The sequence below is a fragment of the Quercus suber genome, unplaced genomic scaffold (genome assembly GCF_002906115.3).
Source record: "Quercus suber isolate HL8 unplaced genomic scaffold, Cork oak 2.0 scaffold_265, whole genome shotgun sequence".
NCBI lineage: Eukaryota > Viridiplantae > Streptophyta > Magnoliopsida > Fagales > Fagaceae > Quercus > Quercus suber.
In genome coordinates this window covers 116,089-137,231 of record NW_027069721.1, presented here as the reverse complement: position 1 = coordinate 137,231, position 21,143 = coordinate 116,089, and the positions used below count along the sequence as shown (strand labels likewise).

The window sequence follows — 21,143 nt, the reverse complement described above, 5'->3', positions numbered from 1 at the left end:
GCATTTTTTTGTAGTGGAAGTTTGAAACTAAAATTTCCCAGATATTTGACTGTTTGTATAAAGATAATGATTGCATGGAATTGGTAAGGAAACCTTGCAATTGGTAGTAGGTCATTGAATAGCTGATTTTTTTATTATATCTCACATAATGCTTAGTGATGCAAGACGTTTGATTGATGTTCACTTGGGCCATAATAAGAAACACTTTATGCCATCTGGCCATTGGCACGTAATTCATTATATGACGAGTGAGGAAGTACATAGACCCTTTACAATCATCCTAGAAAGTTACACGAACATTGCTATTTCTGCTTATACACACATTGGTGGCTCTGAGAGGCCTCTACCACACTATGTAGTAGACCAAGAGGTCACTTTTGAAACCCAAGAACAAGGTTTAGATTTCATACTATTCCGTCGTTACTGCTTATTTGGGCTTGAAGAAGTGGATCTCTATTCCAATGGTCACCATACCCCAAATTGCTCCACTGAGAACTAGAACGCTGAGAACCATTCCCATGACTCCTAATGCCCAATTGAGGAACCAAATTCCACTATATTTCTGGGGTTTCTTGATCAGTATCCACATGAAACATGGATATGCTAAGGTGATTGGAAGCGCAACCCCTCCCAGCAATCCCGCCAAACTTGGCAAGAATGGTAGTGCCACTGCAATGAAAAACGCAAGACATCCAAAGAAGGCTCGGAAACCCGAGCGGAGCCACCATGGACAGGGCTTGTTCCTATTGCTAGTATATCTCGCCTCTAGATTGTCAAAAACTGGCATTGCATATATTTGGAATGTACTTAGACTGTTAATCACCACGATCAAGCTTGTCAATCCTAGGAGAAATTTTGATGTGTCATCTCCGTGATATTGTTGCAAAGCTCTTAGCATCCCTCCATCTGGAATCTGGCAATAAAGCAGAATTAGTTTAGTCATGATTGGTTAGTCTAAAAGAAAGAAAGAAAAAAGATGATTAATGTTTGAAGTTTGAACTTTCAACAGCAGCCAAAGTGTGCCAGCAGTGAGTCCAAGCACGAGCTCACCATGTTAGATTTAAGCTCGGGCCCGACAAGAATGTTCTGAGAATTGCACTAGAAGACAGCAAAAAAAGAAAAGAAAAGGTGCTTACTAAATTCCCATAAGCCCAATAGCCGCCAATTGCTATTGGAAACAGACACATTACGATGATTACATATGCATACTTCACTCCTTTCCACATTGGAACACGGGATGGGTGCTTCGCGCTGGAAGGCATGGTTCCCTGCAATCAATGACAATCAGATTACTACAGCAAAATTTTCCAAAATTTATTTGGCTAGTAAATAGAAACTACTTTTTGGTGGCGTGTATAACAGTTTGTGTGCAATAAGTTTAATCCATATGTAATTATGTGTTTTACGCTCAAAACATGGTCAAATAAGTCTATTCAATCCTGTTTGTGAAAAAAAAGGTGAAGTGTCCCAATTCCCAAATATTTCTTGGGTTAATTTACCTGTATTTCAAGGACAAGATTGTGGCCTCTGAAAGCAAAGGCGATTATCCCAAGCGCATTGAAAATATTGAAAAACCTTCCCACATTGAATTTTGTATCCTGTGGCTGTGGGTCATAGGAGACGGCCATGGGCCTAGTTTTGCTTATAGAGATCACCCATATGATAGTGCAATAGCTAATGGCAGTGATGGCTCCGATGAGGGAAACTCCAGCAATTGAATTCAGGTTGGGAAGTTGAGCAAGAACAACTGCACAGCATGTGAAAACAACGTACCACTCTACAGTTGAGAGTGGACATACTTTGCATGCGTCTCCACAAAGGATTTGGAAGAATATTTTCATGGTCCCACCTCCTATCATGATTAGTGTAACACAGGTCCCACCTGATAGATACATGGTTGGAAATAGCGAAAGCAGTTTCCCTAGCTTCTCACCTGTTTTATTTACATACATTGATTTTAGAAATTTTAGTTTGTCAACAACAAAAATGACAAAATAAAAGGAAAAGAAAGAAAATAAATAAAGCAATTGATGCCTTCCACTCTTTATTGTCAACTTATTAAGTACATTTTACTATTTATGAACTTGGAAATTCTCTTTCTTTCACATTATAGATTGCTTAATTATTAGGTGAGCTACAGACTTCTTAAAAAAAAAAAAAGGTGAGCTACAAACTTTTTCAACAACTAGAGAGAAGAATATTACCAAGAGAAAAACAGCAAAAAGGGGGTACTTTTCCAACACATTCCACTTGCAGTGATGTGTAATTTTAAGCATATCACATACAACTACAAGAGCTTTGATATGATATGCATGGTACTACTCAAAAATCATAACAAGTGGCAGCAACATTATGGTTATGATGATACGTGGTGTTGTGGATCCTCTTTTTGTTTAGTTTGGTCCTACAAAATACTTTTTGAAAAGGAATGATCGAGATAAAATTTGAAAGATGTCATTGATAAGCAGCAGTGATGTTTAATAAATCAATACCTCCCCATATCTACTCCAAGATCAAATTTGAAAGATGTCATTGTTAAAAACCAGTAATGTTGACAATTGTCTGTCTCATCATCTATCAAATAATAGAGTTACTGTTTAAGACATTTATAATTCCTTTATCATCGGATAGGATCGAAAAAAAGGAAAAAAAATTGATGTACATTATGTAATTCCATTTTAAGTTAAAGTTCGTTTGGGAAGTTTGTTAGGGGAAAATAGGAGTAATAGAATATAAAATGAATATGTCAAGTATATTCTACCTATTCATTATGTTCTTTTACCATTTATTCATTTTATTCTATTCCATTCTTTTATATAAAACAAATGACTAAATATAAATATATTATGTACATTCACATTTATGGATCAATTTGAGTTGCACATAATTCATCTTCACTCATATGACTTGTCATAAAAAAATTCTATCTTCATTCTTATTATCAAGTCAAACGTGAAAAATTCAACAGTTTGTTTGCTTTGGTGAAAAACACTTTTTTCTTTTAATGTGTATGTGAATGTTTTAATGTTTGGTAGACGAAAAAATGTTAGTCAATTAATTTTTTTTTTTTTTTAAGGTCAACTTAAAACGAACTCAATGGAATAGAAATTTTTTTCCAATATTTAAAGAGTGGACCGTGTTTTACTGACATTTTTAGGACTAGTTTGTTAATGTAGTTTTAAATTGCACATTTTCAAGGTACATTTTTTAAACTTCACTCTTTTTTTTGGTAAGTGCAAGTTTTTCAAACAACCTCATTTTCAAAAGGTGAAAAAATAAGTTTTAGCAAAAGGCCCTCAACATCACCACAAATAAATTCCACATAACAAGAAAAACCCAATGGTAATATTTCTCTCTTCGCAGACCAACCGCCGTTAACTGCTTCTTGATCATCATTGACCCATTGTTCACTTTTTCCTTTTTTTTTTCCCCCCTCAAATTAGTTGTTTTCTCACTTAATTTTTGTATAGATTCTGAATTTGGGTTCTTCTTTTTAATTTGAGACAACCGCATGGCCCCAAAAATAAAAGGATGGTTCCATTTAGGGCCTGTTTTAATTTGTAGATGAAAGTTTTTGTTCATAATTTTTTTTTGAAATGATAAAAAAATATTAATAATTTTTTGTGCGTGCCAGTTAATAGAAAACATTTTTGGCTCGTTTTCAGGGTTTGCAAACAAATACAAGAAAAAATAGTACAGTTTTTCTAGTTTTTAAAAAACATTTTTTTTTTGTCAAAACAAACAACGTATACAATTATTTCAACTCGAATGGACCTAGGCCTCGTCCATATAGACAAACATTTTTATTAACTTGACCCATCATCTCTTAAAAATTACTATGACTTTTGAATAGAATTGCGGTATGTTTTTGTGTTAGAATCTTTTTCTCTCTCCCTTATATGTGTGTTTGTTTTTCAAAAAAAAAAAAAACTCAGATGGTCCACCATTTCAACATATTAAAAATGCCAGTAAAATATCCCTCTGTTATAGAGCTTTATGCCATTCCAAACATAGGGAGTAAGAATGCAATATTTTTTTTTTTTATAACATTTTTAAAACTTACTGTAAACAAAACTCCTGCGCTATATAGCTTTAACCTTTTTCCAATGGAGTCTACTTACACAATTTTTTTTTTCAATTATTAATTAAGTTGACTTGTTGTAGTCAATATATAATAAAAGTGATGTTAAAAATCAACTAGTAATTTTGTTACAATCCTAAAAGATCACATTAGCAATTGTGAAAATATGTTGTGTCATTATATTGATTTTTATCAAACTCCGATGCAAGGTGCTGCATGTACTAGTAAGAGTTTGGCTTTTCTCCTGTGCTCTTGTGTACCAGAGGCAACGCAGATATGACATGTATTCTAAAATGATCATATATATTGGCCTAGTATCCCATCTAGTGCTCACACATATATGCACTGGATGGAACCCTAGCTTAGTGGTAAAAATACGATGATGCATACCAAAAGCCTCCATAGAAAGGCGGAGATATCGGCTGAAGCGTTTGCCAGAGTCTGATTCATGTAGTTGAATCAGTAACCACAAGGTGTACATCTGCCATATGAAAGCAAGCGAAAGACATATGATCCCCCATGTCCTGAAATAAAGATATATAGGAGCTTTCCTTAGAAGTTAAAGCCGGCACTAAGCCACACCAATATAAAAATGGTAGCAACTTTTGGATAGATTATGTTTAATTTGTAGATGAAAGTTTTTGTTCATAATTTTTTTTTGAAATGATAAAAAAATATTAATAATTTTTTGTGCGTGCCAGTTAATAGAAAACATTTTTGGCTCGTTTTCAGGGTTTGCAAACAAATACAAGAAAAAATAGTACAGTTTTTCTAGTTTTTAAAAAACATTTTTTTTTTGTCAAAACAAACAACGTATACAATTATTTCAACTCGAATGGACCTAGGCCTCGTCCATATAGACAAACATTTTTATTAACTTGACCCATCATCTCTTAAAAATTACTATGACTTTTGAATAGAATTGCGGTATGTTTTTGTGTTAGAATCTTTTTCTCTCTCCCTTATATGTGTGTTTGTTTTTCAAAAAAAAAAAAAACTCAGATGGTCCACCATTTCAACATATTAAAAATGCCAGTAAAATATCCCTCTGTTATAGAGCTTTATGCCATTCCAAACATAGGGAGTAAGAATGCAATATTTTTTTTTTTTATAACATTTTTAAAACTTACTGTAAACAAAACTCCTGCGCTATATAGCTTTAACCTTTTTCCAATGGAGTCTACTTACACAATTTTTTTTTTCAATTATTAATTAAGTTGACTTGTTGTAGTCAATATATAATAAAAGTGATGTTAAAAATCAACTAGTAATTTTGTTACAATCCTAAAAGATCACATTAGCAATTGTGAAAATATGTTGTGTCATTATATTGATTTTTATCAAACTCCGATGCAAGGTGCTGCATGTACTAGTAAGAGTTTGGCTTTTCTCCTGTGCTCTTGTGTACCAGAGGCAACGCAGATATGACATGTATTCTAAAATGATCATATATATTGGCCTAGTATCCCATCTAGTGCTCACACATATATGCACTGGATGGAACCCTAGCTTAGTGGTAAAAATACGATGATGCATACCAAAAGCCTCCATAGAAAGGCGGAGATATCGGCTGAAGCGTTTGCCAGAGTCTGATTCATGTAGTTGAATCAGTAACCACAAGGTGTACATCTGCCATATGAAAGCAAGCGAAAGACATATGATCCCCCATGTCCTGAAATAAAGATATATAGGAGCTTTCCTTAGAAGTTAAAGCCGGCACTAAGCCACACCAATATAAAAATGGTAGCAACTTTTGGATAGATTATGACTGGTTATATGTCCCTTTTATATCTAGTAATCACAATCAACCAGAGTTGTATCTATTTTTTTTGTGTTACTAGATTTTTAATAAATATAAGATATAACTTACCAACCAAGGGTTTTGAAAGCTAAGGGAAGAACAAGGGCTTGAACCCCGATTCCGGAACATAGTGTGTGAAATGCTGAATAGTAAGCGTTACCGTTCCTTGACTCCGTGATGGGTAGCCAAGCGTCCTGTGGGTCAAGCTTGGTGAAGTGCCCAACTTCTTCCAAGTAACCTTGCATGCTTATAATGGCCTTTTTCATAGGGCTGGCTAATGGGGTACTCATAAAACGGGAAACAAATGGACTTTTAGGGGTCTTTGGTACTGAATCAGGAAGTGGTGACCGAGTCATTGAAGGAGTTTCTGCCTCTCTCCCTTTCTTGGTCACCGGGCTCATGTTCACTTCCACAACTTCACCCATAATTGCCAACAAGCTAGTACTACAGAATATTAATACAGATTCACTCACTCTCTATAATGGTACTAGTGTATATACGAGAAAAATTTGTAATGGTTTGTGATGTCAGTGATTGAATATATATATAGAGGGAGAGATAGAGAATCTGAGGGGGATCGAAGGATGTGGATGCTGAGTAGGTCAGGGGAGGCGTGGAGCATTACGAGGGCATAATGACAGAAGAAATAAAGTGGAACTTTGACTGTCCCTACAAATGCTTGTGGCTTCTACCATCTACCATAAAGAAAGCACACCTTATTGGAGCTTCTCACTTTTGAAACCTATCCTGTTTAAAAGTCGTATGCAGCAGCCACCCACCACTGTAATCTACTTTTGGTAGATTAGAACAGTTTCCTCAACACTTCCCGTAATCTACTTTTAATTTGTCATATAAACTATAGCATTCCCATCATTTGCTGGTGTTGGCGTTTACTTCGATGCTAAAATTAAAATTATATTTCAAGAAAAGGTTGCTCGGAGGATTTGAAACTGTATCTTTTAATAAAACATACTAAAAATGATATCTTTTAATAAATACAATGCAAATAAGTTATCAGAAATTATACTGTATCTAATAGGACACCAAGAGGTAACTTTGACCTTGAAGTGATCTTAAAAGTGAAATTTGACTTTGAGTTCCTAGGTTTTGGGTTTGAAATTGCCTTAATGAAGAGTATGTTATCAAGGTACAATTGCATGAAACTAATTTGAGCGTAAAGAGTCTAAGGAGATAATATTTTTTATGACAAACTATATAATATTCCTCTCATGAATAGCAAATTCTACTTGAAGGAGGGGCAGTGGGGGAAGGGGCTAGCTTCGCTTAAGAAAGGTCCCAATGTTAGAGCAATTGCATTAGTTCAGTTAAAATTTTCTATTTATTTTACACTAAAATCCTATTTTTTCTATTTTACACCATCACTTTTCCAAAACACCAACTTTAGATTGTCTATTTTAAAAATTTATTTCAATATAAAATTTATTTTCATCATTTTTTATTACTCTTTCAACCTTTTCTCTCCACCTCTCTCACAGCTACCACCACTAGCCATTGCCACGACCATCACCACAACCAATACAAGACATACAACTGCCACTGCCAAGGCCATCGCCATAACCACCACAAGGTGTATAACATCATATCAGACATGTTGAAGCAAACCCCAAACCATGCCTTACACCCATAGCAACACAAACAACAAATTCAAGGAAATCTCAAATCAAATCCACCATATCCATTCAAATTTCATATTCACAGAAGCCAAATACATTTGAAATCAAAATCTAAAAGAAGCACATGCAAGGAACATCAAATCTTAACAACCAAATCTAAATCCCTAAACCCATAGGTTAAACAAAGAGAATCTAAATCCCCAAACCCACTAATCAAATAAAGAGAAAATAAAAGAAGAACGTCAATAACCATTGCTGTAAATCATCGTGGTTGTGGTCGTTGGGTTCAGCTGTCACTAAACTCAGTGCAAAGCAAATAAAGGGAGCAAGATTGAACGAAAGTGGGTGAGATAGGAGAGGCTTTGCGGTGAGGAATGAAGAAAACCACGGTGGCAGCGACAAACGGTATGCGGCAGTGAGAAAGGACCAGCTATGGAAGGTTTAAGAGAGGGAAATTGAGAGAAAAGAGAGAGTGAATTTCTGAGATATAGAAAGAGAGAGAGAGAGAGAGACAATAGTGAGGTTGTGAGGGTTTCAACACAGGGAGAGAGAAATTATGAATAAAATATTATGTACAAAGTTACAGTAACTATGTATATTTACACGATTATTGTAGCAAATGTGTAGATTTACAAATTTATACACCAACTGATGTGGGTAGTTTTAGGAGAAAATGTATAAATTTGACCACTATTGTATTATACACACACTGGTGTGATTGCTCTTAGGCCTATTAAAGCCTCACCCAAGGATAAGGCCCGTGGAGACGATATTCGACCATTTTGAACCCACAAATTATTCAAGGTCTTGAATCACAACCAACCTGAGCTCCTAGTAGCACATCTTGAGAGGATTGAAATCAAGGACCATGGAGAATGACTAAACTTTGAACAGAGGCTCCGTAGTTGAAGTTCTTGATATCTCTTGATAAAGGATGTCCCTTGGTCGAGAGTAGATCCCTTGGTCTGATAGTGTGGGTAGCTTGTGATGGTAGAAAATTTTTGCCTCCATGTTTATCATTGTCAACAACTAAAGCCACCCAACATTAATTGCTGAATGGCCCATATAAACAGTAAGGGTGGCAAGATTTATGCCTATAGCCCTCCTATTGATTTGATGATGGCATGGATGATTTGACATTATCCACTATCATCCTCAACTTCTCTTGGGGGGAAAAGGTTCCAATCCCACCTATAAGATGCAGTGATTTAAGTTAGATTCCATAAGAATAATTAAAAGATTTAATTGGAGGCTCAACGACTTAAAACACAATGATTTACAAAGTAACAATAACCATTGGCTTTGTTTCACTATGGGTGATTTAATGAAAGAGCTAAATGTCATTTATTAGAGTTTTGAGATGATTTAATAATCATATAGAAATCTAGAGTGCAACTATAATTTTATAGTAAAATAAATTATGGTTAACGATAACTTTGGGTCTGTCATGAGTTGGCAAGAGGCCAAAGGCCTATTAGAGGTAGTGTCTTTATTTCCCTTTGGTACCACTTCAAACCAAATTCTAAAAACCCAAGTAAGCTGAATAGTTGATCCATTATATGTTAGACATATAGAAGGAATTTTTTTAGTTGAGAAAACCCTAGACATAATGCACTGTACATTTAATTAAGTAAAAAGAGAGATGTTTTCTCTTTTTTCTTTAATATATAGGATTGCTAGAGGAGGAAAAATCATATTTTTCCAAGTCCTCCTAGGGGAAAACACCTAAGATTTTGATCTTAAGCAAGATAGCCCAAGTTCTTGGAAAATTGTGTGGTTATTGAAGTGAAGATCAAGGAGATTCCAATATCAAGCTGTAGGGATTTCAAATATGCTTCATTGATTCAAGATTTCTTGGTGAGTATTTCAAAGTAGATTCACCTAAGGAATGAATCTCTAAAAATTCAAAAGTATGTGTGTTCTAGCATTATAAAAGTATAACTTGGTTTTGTTTTTTGTTGCACATGATTTGTATGAGATACAAATAATTTTCCAACACCTTTCACATAATCGTGGGTTAATTTTATTAATTGAATTCATGGTGAGACAAATTATTCTTGTGAGAGAAGGAATATGCATTTATTATACCCTCATAGTATTCTATAATTTTCTAAGTACAACATTATTGTACTCTCGGATTATTATATAATTACTCCTTTTTTCACATATATTGTAGTGAACTATCATTAAGACTAGCCTATCAACCCTAAAATAGTAAGAATTGAACCAAACATCCAGTGCTAGGCAAATATACTAGGAGTTTCCATAAAGATATTCTAGTAGCTTTACAAGATCATTAACATAAAAAAATGTGTAAAATATTGTTGATTAGCATATTGTAATATGGGAAAAATTCACTAACTTATACTGAACATAAATTGAATTCATCATTAAAAATAAAATGATCTCCTCTTTTATGCGTTATTCTATCAATATCAAATCAGCAAAGAATTGAAAAGATTAGAAATTATGTCTTGAATCAAAATCATTAGTTCAATTACACATGGAAAAGGTGTTATGCACCCCATGATGCCCATCTCATGATTCTACTCCATTTTGACTTATTTCAATTTTTTACTCATTAACATATAATTTCGGCTATTGTCAACAATTTTCAGGGAAAATCCTTTTTGAGTTTTGAAAATTTTGTGTGGCTTCTACATTATCTTTGTTAACATATAGGATATGTTATTGTACTTCCATGACGAAAATCCAACAAAGTACACTAATAGGGTCTCACATTTGTGTGTATGACAGGCACTAGCAGCGTTCTGCTCTGGGCACACTAATGTGCACAAGTAGCTTTCTATATGGTGCATGTCATATGTGCAATAAGACCACACATCACTAATTGATGTGGTTTAGGCATTCACATAGGTGAACCAATGCATTAAAAGCCTGCTTGGTTAGGGTGAAAACTAAGAGGATAAAAAGTGGGAGAGGAAAAATGTGGGGGAGTTATGTTTGGTTGGAGATGGGGGGGGGGGGGGATTGGTAGGGCCTGGGAATTATCCACATGGGCCCACCAAAATGTAATCTCTCCAAATCATAGAGAAAACACAAGAGAAATTGTGACTCTTACTTCGTCCAATGATAATTACATTTCTATCCATTATTATAACTACTTATTGCAACATCTATGTCCTCTCTTTTTTCAACCACCAAAATGTAGTCTTCTTCTTTCTTTTTTGAACCACATGGTTTGTCTCTTTGTAATCAAAAAAAGAAAAAAAAAAAAAAAAAGAAGTCTTTGTCCAGTTCTTTTTTTTTTTTTTCAACACTGGAAACATTTTCATTATGATGTTTCCATTGAAAAAAAAAAAAAAAACCTAATTGTTATATTTAAAACATATAAAAATTATCCACATGGCCCACTAAAATGTAATCTCTCCAAATTATAGAGAAAACACGAGAGAAATTATGACTCTTACTTCAGCTAATTATAATTACTTTTCTATCCATTATTATAACTACTTATTGCAACATCTACGTCCTCTCTTTTTTCAACCACCAAAATGTAATCTTCTTTCTTTTTTGAACCACATGGTCTGTCTCTTTGTAGTTAAAAAAAGAAAAAAGAAAAAAAAAAAGAAGTCTTTGTCCAATTCTTTTTTTTTTTCAACACTGGAAACATTTTCATTATGATGTTTCCATTTTTTTAAAGAAAAAACCTAATTGTTATATTTAAAAAATATAATAATATGTGTAAATGTGTAAAATTTTATAAATTTATTTTAGTTGATAACAAGTAAAATTTGTCTTTTTAATGATTAAAAATTACTTCTTATATATTATGTAATAAGGGCATAAAAGTAAATTTATATAAACTACATTTTCTCATTCTCACTTTTCCCCTCAATGAACAAAAGGTGTTTTCCATCCCCCACAACATACCATGTGAGAAAACTAAAATCTCTTTTATCTCTCACTTTTCTATCCCGACCCAATTTCTATCTTTTCATTTTTCCATCACTCCATCCATATGAACTCTATGTATGCTCTTGTGAGTCTATAACATGAATACACATATACTTGTAGTTCTCGCCTTGGACTTATATGCAAGCCTCAAGGTCCAAAAATACACACTACTAGCGATTTCTCCTCTTTAATTGAATATGAATATCTCTCGTGTGTTGAACAATTACACATTGTTTGGATTGAGTAACAAAGGAGGAAGGAAAGAAAAATTTAGGCTTTTTCGTTGTTTGGGTTATAGGGAAAAAAATGAAAAAGAAATGCTAAAAAGGGAAGGAAAATTTATTAGTTAATGTCCACATTTTCTTTCCATCCAATTTGGGCAGAAATGGAGAGAAAAACCCAATAAACAAAAATTTTCGCACAATTGTTGACTTTTAAGAGCTAAAAATTACTTAAATACCCATAAATTTTTATTGCTTTCTTTACTTTATCAGGGTGCAAACCAAACAAAAGAAACACAAACATATGCTTTTTCTCCCTTTCCCTTCGTATTTTCAAAGGTATAGGAGAGAGTAACATTTTACTTTCCCTTTCTTTATCATTTCCTTTCCCTGACTCTTTTTTTCTTTCTTTTCTCTTCACTAACTACAATCAAACACAATTTTAATGTTTTGATTCACAAACATTAAAAAAAAAAAAAAAAAACAACAATATTTTACACGGATTCTTTTTAAAGGAACATGTGGGGCCAGAAAATCGGGTAGCCTGGCCCACTTCACCCAGGCCCAAATGGCCCACGCCGAGGACGCATGATGGGTCCGAGGATGACCTTATCCTCGGTCGCCCGAGACCTCAGTACGAAGAAGGGGCAAGCCCTGGGCGAACTGTCACCTCGGCATTGAATACGCTCACCTAACCCTTCTGGCCGCATTAATGAGGATGTAACCCCTTGACAGAGCAACATCGATCAGGGTGAACCACTGGAGCGTGGATATGACCTTTGATGGGACAGACGGTTAGGAGGGAAACCAATAGATGACCAACAAGAGGAGGAAGAAGGGGATATATAAGAAATGGGGAGCAAAATGTAAAGGGGGTTTTTTGGGGGAGTTGAGAGGGAAGAAAAAGTAAAAGGGGAAGAAAAAACCTCCTCGGCCACGGGTCGAGGAGCATCCCCCAGTTGTAAACTGTTTTTAGTATTTTTCAAATAAAAGGAAAGTAGTTCATGCCTCATGCACGCTGGCCAGCGCCTAAACCTTCGATCCACTTTCTACAAATTCATTGTTCTGGGTTCGTTGGGCCTTTAACCCATATCCTTTGAGCTTGGGCAACAAAAACAGACCCTACAATTGGCGCCGACTGTGGGGAGGATTAGTGCGCTGGCCGGCGCAACAGGCGATTGTTCTAAATAATCATTCTACGGAAGATCGGTGGTGATGCAAAAAAAAAAAAAAAAAAAAAAAACTACCAAACAAACATTGCAGAAAGATAAAAGTTCGAGACAGAAGATTTAACAGCAAAGAAAGGAAGCTTGATATTATTTCATAAAATGAGAAGTACAATCTACAATCAGAGGCTCAGGCAGGCATGTTTTAAAACTATTCCTACAAGCTAGTTCTACAATCAGAGGCCCAGGTGGACCCGTCCTAAAACTAGCTAGAGGGAAGTGTCAACCCGTGTTTTTATTGGCATCAAGAGAATGGGAGAGCTTGACAATAAAAGCAGAGAAGGGGGCTGGCTTGTTTCAAGGCCACCAACAACTCCTTTCTCGGTGCAGCGGAGCTTGAACAAAGCGAGGAGCAGATGCAGAGGCACCGGGACGCCTTCCCCTGTGATGTTCCCTCGATTCTCTCCACTCCTCACCAGCGTTGGCCGTTGGAGACGGCAACACTTGGGCACCAGCCATGACATGAGTTCGCGCGTCTCCTCCATCGGGGGTTCGCTCCAGGGAGAGACATTAGGTACTTCAGCGACATCCCTCCTGGCCACCGCGTACGGCACTGTCAATGTTACGCCTAGACTCTGCTGCGCCGGAAGCCCAGTGGGGGCTGCGGTCACAACGGCCCTTGGCACGGATGTCCTCACACCCGCTCAAAACCGCCTCATATCTGCCAACTCCAGTCACAATTCCAACGAGGTTATTAAAGGGGCTTGAGGGAATTGAAAGGACGTGTTTCTGTTTGTGTTGGGAAGTTCATGGAGTATGGAGAAACCATCCCCCTGGAAAGCCTTATATAGAGGATAAAGGTTGGGGAGAATTAATCCACACAGAATTCGAAAGGAGAATTATCAGCAGTGCTAATCACGAAGTTACCGAATTCCAAAGGGACCGAAGACCGCTGGATTTGTGTTCATTCACGAGGACATTAATGAAGGCGCGCCTCGCACACCGAAACGTCAAGCGCGGAACGCGACCGGCCAAGGGACGCCTCGTAAATGAAAAAGATGGGGGACTCGAGCTGGAGGCGAGATNTAGACAGAACCAAGGTATTGCATGGTCTTCGGACTCAAACCTATTGGGAAACTAGATACTTACAGAGAAATGGAAGCGTTGGACAGAACCAAGGCACTGCGTGGTCCTCGAACTCAAGCCTATGGGGAAACTAACCGCTCAGCTATACTTGGGTATTAGACAGAACCAAGGTATTGCATGGTCTTCGGACTCAAACCTATGGGAAAACTAGATACTTACAGAGAAATGGAAGCGTTGGACAGAACCAAGGCACTGCATGGTCCTCGGACTCAGGCCTATGGGGAAACTAACCCCTCAGCTATACCTGGGTGCTAAACAGAACAGGGGCATTGCATGGTCCTCAGACTCAGGCCTACAGGGAGACTTAACCACAAAATATCCCAAGTTAGGAAAGGATCAAGCCCCACCTAGCCCTTGAGACGCAAGGGTGCTGCCCATGCATACATTTTCTCTCCTTATCATCGTTACTGGTGCAATTGGCCGACATACAATTTGAGCTAAAATCGTACAGATCAAAGGAAAGAAGGAAAAGCAGGCAGCGTGTATACAAATAAGCAATTCAAGTAAATATAAAGGGAAATTAAATTCGCATTACAACAATGAGTTCGTAAAAATTGCATGGCAAGAGCCACAGTACATAGAGGAGAAGCACAGCAGAATAAAATGACAACGTGAAAGTAGGACGAGCCGAGACGCCGGGGAGTCTACTCCTTTTGCTCAGGCTGGACAGGGGCAACCCCTGACCCCTCCGAGCCCTAGCCTGAGGGGACGGCCTGCGAGGGTACGACGAGAGTAGCTGCTTCCTCAGTGGTGGGGTAGGATCATCGGAAGGGATCTCCACTGTTTCTTGGGGCACCTCCTCGCTCGAATGCTCTCCCAGTTCAGCTGCCCCCACCTCTTCAACAATCTCCCCAACCTTAGTGTCCCTAGGGGCGGCCTCGCGGATAACAGGGTGATAATACACGCTCTCTGCCTTCCATAGTTCGGACGTGGCCTCCACCGCAGCTTGTTTAAGGGCCTCAGCGCAGACCTGGGAACAATATCGCCCACACACCCCCGAGACTTGAGCCTTGTAGAGGGCCTCGACCCCAGCCATCCCATCAGCATAGGCTGCGGTCTTAGCCTCCTCTTTGGCGCGCTCGGCCATCTCCCTGCTATGGTCAGCCTCGTCCTTAGCCCTTCGAGCCTGGTCTCTGGCCCATTCGGCCTCCCTCTGGGACCCCTCGGCCTTTGTCACCTTAGCCTGCAGATCAACGATTAGATCCCTCACGATCCGCAATTGCTCCTCCACCTCACCCAGGCGCCTCGTCTGCTCATTGGCCTGATTCTGGGCGCCCTCAAGACTGGACAGTGCACTGTCCCGCTCCCTGGTCACCGCTGTCAAAGCCTCTCGGGCCTTGACGAGGTCAGCCTCGGAATTCTTCAGAGCCCCGGTGGCCTGGTAGCACCAATCACGCTCCCGTTTGAGGCCTCCCTCTGGTTATTTGCCGCCCCCTCCAACATAAAGATAGCTTGAACAGCCTGCCAGAACAACCAATGTGCTATAAGCCCAATAAAAGAAAAAGAGTGGGAGAAGAGTCGAGGTTCTAGCCCTTACCATCCCCACATATCGCTTAAGGCTGAGGAAGACCTGCTCACTTGTCAAAGTATTAAGCTCAGCCATGTTCGCCGGGAGCAGCAGGTTCCTCTCTAGCGCGTCGGCCACGCGCGCACCTTCGCACTCATTGAAGTCCCTGAGGGAGGCGGTATCCCTCAAGGGCTCCCCACGGAGCATCTGGGCTGGGAGCCAGGCCTCGCCTCGGAAGAGGTGGTGTCGACGACCTGCCTCTCCTGGCTCTTGTCGCCTATTTTAAGCTGCTTGGACGGCCGCAGAGTAGTGTCCTCCTCCTGCGAGGACACCGTCTTATCCTCCACAGGCCTTTTACCCTTATCCTTCTTCTTCTTGGGGCCAGCAGGCACGGACCCAGAAGGCGAGCGCGTCTGAGAAGGAGAAGGAGGGAGCTTCTGCCGAGCGGAAGTCAACCTAGCCTTCGGAGGTGGAGTGGGAAGTTTCTGTTGGGACTCCCCCGGCTGGCCCTCAATCAGGTCCAGCAAGTTGGTGGTGGGTTTCCTCTTATAACCCATTGCCAGTCGAGGAGGGGCTTCTAAAGCAAGGAGGTCTGCTTCGATCAAATTGGGATCACCCAAGTCCTTGGGAGGGTCCTCGGACTGATCAAGCTGAGTGAAAACGTCAAACGCGTCCCCTTTCCCACCTGGAGCTTCTTCGGCGGCCTCGGCGAACGGTTGGGAAGAGGAGGGGACGGCTAATGTGACAGCTTCCTGGTCGGAGGGCTCCTCAGGGAACGAAAATTCGTCCTCGGTCACAGTAATTCTCTGAAGCCGAGGATCGTTGGCGAGGATTACGTGCTTCGGAATCGGGAACGATTTCTGGGTAGGTTTATAACCCAAAATTATGTGAGCGGCCCTAACCTGATTGTCGTCCTCGTTTATATACACTGGCGCTCTCAGCACCTTCTGCAAATCTTCTCAGTTGACCAGATGGAAGTGACGCTGAAAGGCGTGCGGGTCTGCAAACGGAAAGCACCACCGCGTTAGTAAAAAAAAAAGGAAAAGAAAAAAGACGAGAACTTGAAACCCTTTCTGTCTCCCGCTGCCCCACTTGGTATTCCCTCTGTTGTTGGGCAATGAAGGCCATCGTGCCACTCCCCTGACATGATGAGGAAATCCTCGTAGAACCCCTTGCTGGACTCGGGGAGGCACTGAATGAGCCGCACCCTGTCGTCTCTCGTCTTCAGGTAATACGACTTGCCCTTAAGAAGCTGAAGGTTGTAACACCAGTTCACGTCGTGGTGGGTCAACCTCAGCCTCATCTTCTCGTTCAGGGCGTCCACACAGCCCAAAATCCTAAAGACGTTTATCCCACACTAGGTGGGGGCAACCGAAAGTGCATGAGGTAATCCCTCATCACCGGCCCCATGGGGATTGTCATCCCCCTTCAAGGAAGGCGACTATGGGAATTACGACCTCGCCCTCCTGCCTGTGTATGCGCCACTCCCCGTCCTCACAATATCTCAGACCTACATTGCCGAGAATTCTGCGGTCGGTGATGAATTTCTCCATCGCCTCCGCGGTATTGACGTATTTCTTAAACCTACCCATCCCAATTGACGCCTAAAGAACTAAGAAAGAACAGGCGAAGTAGAAAAAAGGGTAAAGAGAAAGAAAGGTCAAAGAGAGACAGAGCGACTTACTGGAAAGAGGAAGGGCCCTTCGGACAGACTTTTGCGCTGGAGGTGCTAGTGAGAGTATGGCTGAACTCAGGAGGGGCGCACGAATATTCTTGACTACAAATGAGGAACAGGAAGAAGCGGTTCGTACGGGTATTTATACCCCAATTCGAGGAACCATGCGGGTTTTCCCGCCCATAAATGCAAGACGAATCTCCGCCGTTAGATGGGTAATGCCTCATTAGACGTAGGGAGCACAGAGCCGCCTGAATTTAATGATGGGCACGTTACGTGCTCCGAAACGTCAGCGACATGTCTTTGGCAGGTGAATGGACCCCAGCACTGACGAGGGGAGGGGGATAAGGCCGAGGATGTCAAAATCCTTCTCCCGCCCGAGGATGCGTGCACAAAATTTTGAGGGGCTATTGTGGGGCCAGAAAATCGGGTAGCCTCGGCCCACTTCACCCAGGCCCAAATGGCCCACGCCGAGGACGCATGATGGGTCTGAGGATGACCTTATCCTCGGTCGTCTGAGACCTCAGTACGAAGAAGGGGCAAGCCCTGGGCGAACTGTCACCTCGGCATTGAATACGCTCACCTAACCCTTCGGGCCGCATTAATAAGGATGTAACCCCTTGACAGAGCAACATCGATCAGGGTGAACCACTGGAGCGTGGATATGACCTTTGATGGGACGGACGGTCAGGAGGGAGGCCAATAGATGACCAACAGGAGGAGGAAGAAGGGGATATATAATAAATGGGGAGCAAAATGTAAAAGGGGTTTTTTGGGGGAGTTGAGAGGGAAGAAAAAGTAAAAGGGGAAGAAAAAACCTCCTCGGCCACGGGCCGAGGAGCATCCCCCAGTTGTAAACTGTTCTTAGTATTTTTCAAATAAAAGGAAAGTAGTTCGTGTCTCATGCACGCCGGCCAGCGCCTAAACTTTCGATCCACTCTCTACAAATTCATTATTCTGTGTTCGTTGGGCCTTTAACTCATATCTTTTGGGCTTGGGCAACAAAAACAGACCCTACAAAATGCAAAGTGTCAAACAATGTTTGTCAAAGTTTTAGTTTATGCAAAATTACGTAGAATCATGAATTTTCATTTATGTATCTTAATCATCTACAAATATTTGTTTTACATTCAACTAAAATAATAACAAAAACATAGGTAAATTTTGGAAATTCTCTAGAATTACCATATGGAGGAACTATAAACTTTGTTGTATCCTAAAGACAATTTGCTAGTAACATGTAACCAAAATCTTATTGAGGGGACAGACATTGTCTTAAAGACACTGATTCAATTCACCTCAAAGCTAATATTTAGTTTAATTCATCTTATTTTTATCCTATTTTGCAATAGTTGTTCATAAGTTTTTCCCTCCTCCTAAAGTAAAGCTTAAGTACATTAACTATTGTGATTTAGGTATGACAAAACTAAGTTACAATATCTAAGGAACTATCTTAGAGTTCTCAATTAAATTCAACCACGGATTTGCATTCGCCATTGTAGTCTAAATATAGTATTATTTTTGAAGGATAATTAAATTCAAATATGTGACCCACTGACCGACAAATAACCACATTGTTGAATTTAATTAAGTACTTTGAGGTATAATGCCTAAGAAATTTTACCTAAGTTTTGTCATTTCTCCTTTATGAACCATGTTGGGCACGACTTCAAGTGAAAAGAAGATGAAAAGAAGATCATCATTTTAGTTCGCCTTTCACATTGTACCTCATGGGACAAGCTAATGATATCACACCATTCTACAAAATGTAGGACTCACACCTGTAGAATCTACACATATTGGGACATAAAGGTCTTATAAGGGCGCCCCATAAAATAATTTTCCAGGCACTTGGACTTACACTAGCAAGTTTAGATGACTTGCATCACCTTTGCACTCTTCCTGCAGCATGCGCAAAGTAAAATTTCATAAAAATTTTCTCACCTGTGTTTTAATTAAAGGTCTGTTTAGGATTTACTTATTTTGCTAAAGCTGAATTTTTTTTTTCTTAAAGTAATGTAGATAAAAGTAAAAGTTAGCTGAAATAATACAGTGTGACTAATGAATAGTATTAAAAAGTGCAGTGAGGCTCATAAATAGTAGTAAAAATAAATTAAATAATAAAATAACCTGACCTTTTAAGCTGGACCCAAATGCACACTAAACCTTCCCCTTTTCTTCCTGACCCCATCTGCGTTTAAATTGCTTTTGTTTGAATAATTTCATCTCTTCTATCTGCTGATTGGCAGTCAATGCTATTCCTTAAAACATGTTGAAGGCATGTGAAGTTGCTTGTCTAAGGACCCATGAAGAGAAAGATAAGATTGTTTAAACTTTGAAGCTACAACAGGCCTACTATATTGACAAGGCCTTGAAGTCACGAATTTAGCGTGGGTTTAGATTGCAACTAAAATTATAAATTATTTTACTATTCAGCTTATTTTTATTATTATTTATAAGTTTTACGGCATTTTTTGCTATTATTCATGAGTCCTATTGTACTATTTTAACCAACTTTTATCTTTACTTTTATAAAAAAAAAAAAATTCAATTTTAAAAAAATAAACTAATTTCAAACAGACTATAATATTTAGCCAAGTGGCCTAGAAGGCGATTAAATAAATAAATAAATAAAGGCCTCGCACTTAGGTAGTGCCATGAAGAGGACCCGTTTGTATTTTCAATGGTTCCCTTTGTGAAAGCTGCTTTAGACTATTGTTGTCCTTCGCCATCCAGCTTTTGTGTCTTTATCTTTTGGTGAGATAATGGTTTTCCAACGTTACAAAATGTTATTTTTACACCTTCTTTACTTATCAATAATATTTGTGCCACTAAGATTTTAAATCAATAGAGGGAAGACAAACTAACAGTGCCCCTGAGATAGTATTTTTCATGATTTATAAAGAGTTTGGATTGAAATAAAAAATAAAAATTATTTCAGTGTTCAGTTTATTTTTGCTATTATTTATGGGTCCCACAGTACTTTTTGACATTATTCATGAGCCCAATTGTACTATTTCAATTAATTTTTACCTTTATCTATAGTACTTTCAGCAATAATTTTTCAGTTTCAGTAAAATAAGCGGTATTCAAATACACTTTTATGTTGGGTTGCCAAACCTGTTAGTGATGGGCTTCCCAAATGTTGTAATCAGGGCAGTATTATATAATTTTAGGTTGCCAAACCTGTCAACTAACACTTTCTTTGTATTTTTAACTTTTAGCTTTTAGTTTTTATATACAACTTTTTAAAACCTCACTTTTTTCAATATTTTTTCACTTTTTCAAAAAAATTTAAGGTATAAGTATCTTTTAGCACACTTTTAACAAAAAGTTAGATAAGTTATCTTCAAATGGGCATGAATATATCAAATGGCAATTTTTTTACAAAAGGGGCAACTGAGATAGGTTTAACCACCCCCACATTTAGCATATAAGAGAGAGACGGAAAATATTGTTAATTAATAGGTTTCACAAACAAATAACAAAATATACCAAATATAGGCTTAAAAAAAGAAAAATAAAAAGAAAAAAGAAGTAGATCCTCCTTATAACCAAGCAGCAATAAAAGGAATCGGCCAAGCATTTTAATCTACCAATTGGTTGGAACTAGTGAGGCTTGAAAAAGCTAACTTCAATGCCTGTGTCTATTACCACATAAATCCCAGCTGCGATCAGTACCACGCTAAGAATCATGCCTGAGAGTCCTAGCACCCAATTTAGCCACCACATTATGCCATATTTCTTGGGCTTCTTAATCCTTAACCACATAAAACAAGGATAAGCAAAAGTGATTGGTACTGCAATCCCTCCTATCAAACCTGCAAGGCTACCCAAGAATGGGATAGCCACTGCTACAAAAAAGCATCCATACGCAAACATAGCTCGGAAACCAGACCTCAGCCACCATGGACATGGTTTATTTTTCCTCTTGGTGTATTTGGATTCCATATCATCAAACATAGGCATTCCATAGATTTGGAATGAGCTCACT

General features: G+C 38.8%; 2 protein-coding genes across 2 annotated transcripts in view; both read right to left on the bottom strand.

Annotated features, from left to right (window-relative positions):
* Nucleotides 1-184: 184 nt before the first annotated feature.
* Nucleotides 185-17,066, bottom strand: LOC112034168 (lysine histidine transporter-like 8). The gene is made up of 8 exons (XM_024066961.2): nucleotides 16,989-17,066; nucleotides 15,936-16,334; nucleotides 14,545-15,345; nucleotides 5,952-6,358; nucleotides 5,620-5,753; nucleotides 1,500-1,933; nucleotides 1,137-1,268; nucleotides 185-913 (listed from the first exon to the last, which is right to left on the bottom strand). Exons 1-8 carry the CDS (start codon nucleotides 17,064-17,066, stop codon nucleotides 428-430), a joined length of 2,871 nt encoding a protein of 956 aa, XP_023922729.2. The 3' UTR covers nucleotides 185-427.
* A 3,417-nt stretch (nucleotides 17,067-20,483) lies between these two features.
* The window catches only part of LOC112034172 (lysine histidine transporter-like 8), a 16,791-nt gene continuing 16,131 nt past the window's right edge, over nucleotides 20,484-21,143 (bottom strand). The window contains exon 5 of the mRNA XM_024066966.2: nucleotides 20,484-21,143. This exon is cut by the window's right edge and continues 104 nt beyond it. Within this exon, the coding sequence (XP_023922734.1) occupies nucleotides 20,759-21,143 (385 nt within the window). The 3' untranslated portion in view covers nucleotides 20,484-20,758.